Source organism: Cottoperca gobio, chromosome 6 (genome assembly GCF_900634415.1).
Source record: "Cottoperca gobio chromosome 6, fCotGob3.1, whole genome shotgun sequence".
Classification (NCBI taxonomy): Eukaryota; Metazoa; Chordata; class Actinopteri; order Perciformes; family Bovichtidae; genus Cottoperca; species Cottoperca gobio.
In genome coordinates, this window is record NC_041360.1 from 25,249,327 (window position 1) to 25,255,793 (window position 6,467).

The 6,467-nt window shown below is 44.9% G+C and overlaps 2 protein-coding genes across 2 annotated transcripts in view; both read left to right on the plus strand.

The window, feature by feature from the left end:
- Positions 1 to 109, plus strand: part of LOC115009448 (suppressor of tumorigenicity 7 protein homolog) — a 37,143-nt gene extending 37,034 nt beyond the window's left edge. The window contains 1 exon segment of the mRNA XM_029433409.1: positions 102 to 109. Within this exon segment, the coding sequence (XP_029289269.1) occupies positions 102 to 109 (8 nt within the window).
- Positions 110 to 2,172: 2,063 nt separating this feature from the next.
- On the plus strand, positions 2,173 to 6,418 carry LOC115009449 (wingless-type MMTV integration site family member 2). The gene is made up of 3 exons (XM_029433410.1): positions 2,173 to 2,302; positions 3,086 to 3,306; positions 6,108 to 6,418. The coding sequence occupies exons 1-3, from the start codon at positions 2,220 to 2,222 to the stop codon at positions 6,416 to 6,418; spliced, it is 615 nt and encodes a 204-aa protein (XP_029289270.1). The 5' UTR covers positions 2,173 to 2,219.
- The last annotated feature ends 49 nt before the right edge of the window (positions 6,419 to 6,467 follow it).

The following is a 6,467-nucleotide window of genomic DNA, read 5'->3' on the forward strand; positions in this document are numbered from 1 at the left end:
GACGGTGCTTTTAGTTTTTTACTGCTGGAACTCTTTTGTTTTCTAAATTGCTGCGTCTCATCTTTGTGTTTAGTTCTGAATACTTTGTGTTGTGTTTTAAGGGTTTTAAGGGGAAATTAAAGTTTCTTATGAAGAACACTTTCTTGCAGTCAAATTTAAGTTTTTCAGTGCAAAAACTAATTTTCTATATAAATATATTAAATATACATGATCGTTCTCAGGACATTAAGATATTACTTCCACCGAGGAGGTTGTTTCTCAGTTTGTCAGCAACATTACGGAAAAAACAACACAACGTGGTGGAAGGTTGCAGCATGGAGCAAAGAAGAAGACATTACATGTTGGAGCGGAAGCAGCGGCCATGACAGATCTGCGCTCCCGTATCGTTCAGTTTGTTATTGGGAAGATGCTCATATTCACTTTGAGTGAGATGAGAAGACAACACGGTCTGTTGAGGTCTGCACTCGTCAGAGTACATGCATCTTGTAAATGAACAAGCTTCAGAGGTGTGTGTTAGTCGCTGCTTTTTTAAATTTGGACAAAGCCAGGTGTTACCCCCTGCGTCCAGTCTTTATGCTAAGCTAAGCTAATTGCCCCCCGACTCCAGCTGAATCTTTAACCCCCAGACGTGAGAGTGACGGATCTTCTCTAACTCTCCTAAAGAAATCCAATAAGCGTGTTTCCCAAACATTTTGAAATGAAACTTTGTTTCAATGTTGAGCGCTTTAAACTGAAAGAGTTCCTGCCCGGGCACCTCCCGAGATGTTCTGGAAACGTTTTTTAAATCCAGAAACTGAAACATAAATAGTTAAAGAGTCTTGTTCGCTGTAAACTTTGTTAAAGTAACTTCAGATCAGGTGACTTCAGTCCAGACTTGATGTGATGTTAAATTGACTGAAACATTTGGTGGAGTACAGTGAGCAGCCTTAATGCCATGTGGTCGACGGTGAGCAAATTACTCCAATTAAATTGGATTTCTATTACGGACTTAATACAACTGCTGCTGCTGCAACAGCGAAGTCGTGTTCAATGGACTGAGAAGCAGAGAGCTAAATCTCCTTGTTGTTTTATGCTTTTCTTCCACGGGGATCATGGGAAAAAAATCCAATTTGCCCATTAATCTCATCTGGTCAGGGTCTCCGGACCTCCAGATACACCCGGGCCAGATCAAAGATGGAGGAAATGCCGTGTGACAGTGGCACAGATTCCCCGAGAGACTTCAAAAAGACTGCGATAGATAATCCAATTGAAATGGACACACCACCTTTAGGTGCTGCTTTGGGAGAATCAGCGCGTAATTTCTCTTTTTTTAACCATCATTCCTGAGTTATTAGTTGGACTGAGTGATGGTTTGTATAAGGCTGTAAAATAACAATGCGTCATGCTTTGGGGATCAGAAACATTTGGCACCTGTGCGTCAGTTGGTTTTTGCAATGGGCTGTCTTTAAGTAAAAGTTTCAGACCTTAATGAGCAGGAAGGTTACTGAATATAAGATTAATGAATGTCCACACATTATATTTAGGAAGCAGAAAGGTCATGTGTAAAGTGTAATTATTCATAATATCACTAAATACATTCACTTCATGATTAAAGTTTTGTGCGTAAACGAGATAATACGTGCGTAAAGGTCACCTTTCAACCCCGATCCACCTCTAATCTAAGATGTTTTTGCGCATTTCTCTTGTGACTGACATTGGGTGATGGTGCTGGATGAGTTCCCCCCCCCCCACCCACGGCCAGCTCCTTCCCTGAACGCGTCGGTGCAGTTTGAGTGAAGAGCCCATCAGCGCGGACCGCATCCCAGAGCAGCGGAGCTCCGGTCTGGACGCGGGCCAAGCCTGTCTGGTGTCAAACCAGCCTGAACAGATACTCTCAGACATCTCGTTTCTTCACCTCATTCCTGAGACGGGACTCTGCCCACCCCTTGTGTAAAGCAATTTAAACCTGATAGCACATCATCGCCACTGAACATACTTGCTGGACTATTAGACAGTCGTTCTTTACTTCTCCCCTCATAAGCGCTTTCCACCGCGCTGCTGCTGAACCCGAGCCGGTCATGCTTTTTACGCGCAATCCTCCGTGCACCGACTGTGATATATTTTTAATCCAAGCCTGATTTGGAAATTCAAACACTTCTGACTTCTCTAATGTTTTATATTTTTCTTGTATCCGTGGAAATGCTCCGTCCAGATCCATAAAGGACCGACGTTTGGTTAATATGAACTTATTGCCAAGTGGAATATGTTTTTATTTATCTGTAGCAATGTGCTGGCTGACGGCCGAGGTCGATGCGTCCTGGTGGTGAGTAGCACTGTGCATTGTTTGTGAGTCTTTAGGTGTATTTGCAGAAGCCCACGTGCTGAATGCATGGCTCTTATTAACACGCTGCACCTGGTAACTATCAACGCGACGAACCAGGATCTGACGTTTGAACTGATCTCTGCTGTAAAATGTGTTCAAAATGATTCCTCTGATTATAATAAGATATGTATGAAAGGTCTTAATTACATCCACAACTGTTTCATAATGACATTTTCCTTTTGTTCATTCTAAAGTAACAACATTCCCTCCAGGATTTCTATAACTTTATTTTAAACACTGAATATTTGGACAGATACGTTTACAGGATAGTCATTTAATATAATTACATTTCTTTCTATTTGCTGTCTTTCACTTTCTCTCAATGGTTCCGTTTTCCAAACTCCGCTCTCCCTGTGACACCGAGAGGCTGTTTTGACAGATAATTTTCCTTAATTCCTTTTTCTCTTGCCGCTCTGGTCTTTCATCACCTTGTGCTGCAGGTACATGTGAGGAGGGATTTCAACACAATATCTCAAGAAGGAACTTTTTACTTTATTTCATTTCCTTTTTCTCCCCTGAAGTGTCCCTACAAAGCTTTAATGTGCTGCAGCTCCCTGGACCTGCAGGCATGAGTTACTGATGACACTGAGTGACCTGTTCAGATGTTTTTGCACACGATTCTTTCTATTTGACGTGTCCCTCCCTTGATTAATGATTCAAAAGTTTCCCCTAGATGTTCACAAGTGTTTGGGCTCTCTGTCCGTCTGCTGCTCCGCTCTGCAGGTACATGGGCACGCTGGGCTCCCAGGTGATGTGCGACAACATCCCTGGTCTGGTGAACAAGCAGCGCCAGTTGTGCCGCCAGCACCCCAAAGTGATGCAGGCCATTGGGGCCGGGATGAAGGACTGGATCTCAGAGTGCCAGCACCAATTCCGCAACCACCGCTGGAACTGCAACACCACGGCCAGAGACCACAACCTGTTCGGACGCCTGCTGCTGCGCAGTGAGTGCAGGGAGGGGGACGCAAAGCCACGGTTTTAAGCTCAATGGAGGTTTTAAAAATCATTATCAAGGCAGATTTATGACGGCAGGGAGGAACTGTCCTTCTAGAGGATCTGAAATCAAACCTTCGTGTCAGGCAGACATCCCTGAGCTTCATGGGACAGGCGAGAGAAAATGAACTTTTAACATGTTTAGTAAATATGGAATGACATCATTCAGGGCAAAGTTTCATACTTGACTGCCTCACTGTGTCTCCGTGAACTAATGTAGACGCCAGAGGAACGCTACTTTAAATGAAGGCTGTTAACGATCCTTTAGTCTCAGGCTGAGATGGTTTAAAGTCGTCGTCTCTGAATGAACACATGAAGTCAACTGTGATCAAATCTGAACCTATTGCTGAAGGAACATTTGAATACTTAAGTCATCAGTGGACAACGTAACTGTATGATGTTTGTCCACATTGTGCGTAAAGCATCTAATTCACGAGGCTTCGGGGGCCGACAGGTGGCGTTAGTGACGGGATTGTCTGCTGCGTGGTGTCTCCAGGTCATCGTGTCCTGCTGGCACCTCATGGAATCGATTCCCTGCAGCACACTGATCTGTTGACATGTTGCCGTAACGCTGACGAATCTAAACAATCGGTCGGTTTTACTGCAACAGTGAAGCTTTCTGGGAAACCGATAGTTGCCTTGCAGATATGTTTGTGTTTTTTCCCCAGAGGTAGGATCGCATTCCTCAGCTCATCTCGCTTTACAGATGTACATTCATCACGTCTGCAGCTCACTCTGCTCTTGTGTTGGGAGCTGACATGCTGCTCAGAGCTTGGTTGTAGTAATATTATGACTTCTGGGCTGCAGGGTGCATTAATTGGCAACAGTTCTCCTAATTGATTGATGGTGTAAGCAACACTTGCAGGTTCCAGCTCTTTGGTTCTTTTTATTTAACATCTTTAGACTGTTGGTCGTACAAAACAATCTGAAGACATCAGCTCCACTTTGGGAAACTGGGATGTGTACATATATCAGCGGTATCATAACTAATAGAAATATAAGTTAATGACCCTCTACTCGACTTTTTCCAAATAAAAGTAATCCCACCACGTCGGGTGAACGTCGTGCGTTCATCCTCAGAAGAAGAAGCTTGATTTATTGAGCAACATGTGAAGAGTGTCCAGCGACGAGTCGGCAGCATCAGGGACGTAAGTGAGTCTCTGGACAGAAGCATCCTGCCAGACGTGTCAGCGTGCGACTCGGCCGCTCACATCGGTCCTTATCTACTTATCTTAAAACAAGTCGTGATCTTTTCTTTTATTGGCAGTGGAGGATCATCGGGACCCTGCGGCCTGATGTTCCTCTCCCATGCCCTGAGATTTAACCTGCGAGGCGGATCCTTCGACTTAGTCCGTTTCATGTCGGGGCCTCTAATCAGCCGTGTGGTATTCGGACCTCCCAGCCGGGCCTCGGCCGTGTCACACAGCATTATCACGGCACACCGAGGCCCCGTCAGAAGCTCCTTATTGTCAATGTCAGCCGGCTAATTTCAAACAATTACACAGAAGTTTTCTCTCTGGTGTCGTGTTCTCTCAGCGTCCTCCTCATTAACCTCGTTAGACACGCTCCACTTAGTGTGTGAGTGTGTGTGTGTGTGTGTGTGTGTGTGTGTGTGTGTGTGTGTTTAGTTACCTAAATGTTACTTTTTTGATACTTTACTTTGGGAAACTTGTTTGTTTCTTTAAAAAACAATAACATTGTATTTCAACACAAGCAGCTGAAAGAACTTTGAATAAAAAGTGTAAAATTGATAAACTATCTAATTAGATTATTCGTTAAACTAACTAAACACTTTCTGTGCAGTCGACAAACTTTGGGAGGCACAAGAAAAGCACTGAAGTGACGTCCGGCGCTAGTTTTTTGATGAACATGCTTAACAATTACAATAATTAGTGAATTGATTAATCCTTTAATAATAATAAGTAATTGTTGTAGCTCCTCTGACGTAAGGGTTTGTAGCTTCTTATCTTTTTTAATCGTTATTTATAAACGAGTTCTTGGATTAAAAGATGAACTAAACCCTAACTCTGAATGGTGTTGACACATTTATTCTACTTGATGCTCAGATAATGTCGTTTGTGTCTTTTATTTGGTGTAATTTATAATTTAAACGAAGGGTTTCGTGCCCTGATAAATGTCTGCAGGTGTTTCTCTCGCCTTGCGTCCTCAATGAGCTCCACCAATCAGGCGTTGAGCGGCAGCCACACACACACACACACACACACACACACACACACGTTCCCTGCCTTTGATCTCAGATCTCATCAGTTACATGTGGAGGGAGATAAGATTTCTCGGGGCATTGCTGGTAAACGTCGGCTGTTTCTCCATCTTGGAGGCAGATGAAGCGTTTTTTATTTCAAGCCTCACATGAAATAAAAGCTTCCAGCAGCAACAACAAGCGCGGCGGGTAATACAGGCGGCGGCGGCGGCGGCGGCGGCCAAACATTTGAAGTATCTCTCTGTTTGCCGTGAGCCAGCCTGTGTTGGGAAACGCCAGATCCAAGATCAATAAGAGACCAACGATGTTTGTGTTTGATCAGAGAGTTTAACGATGTGGAGAAAAGATTGGTTTTGGTTTTCGGTATTTGGACAAAGGATATTGTTTCTGCCTCGGGCCTCGAAATACCTCAACAAGTATTCGATGGACTGCCGTGCAATAGAGCCCGAAACCTGAAGATCTAGAGAACACTTGTCTTTTGTTACAGGTGTTTGCTTCCTTGTTGACAGCGTTCTGTCGTCTCCCCTTCAGGCAGCCGCGAGGTGGCCTTCATGTACGCCATCTCCTCGGCCGGTGTGGTTTACACGTTGGCTCGAGCCTGCAGCCAAGGCGAGCTGGACTCCTGCTCCTGCGATCCCACGAAGAAAGGCTCGTCGCAGGACGCCAAAGGCTCTTTCGACTGGGGCGGCTGCAGTGACCACGTGGAGCACGCCATGCGCTTCAGCCAGGGCTTTGTCGACGCCAAGGAGAAGAAGGAGAGGGACGCCCGGGCGCTCATGAACCTGCACAACAACCGAGCCGGCAGGAAGGTGAGAACATGCCACCATACATGGACGGAGTAGGGCACTTTGGGTGCCTTCCCTGTAGGAATGACTTGCTTATGTTAGAAGA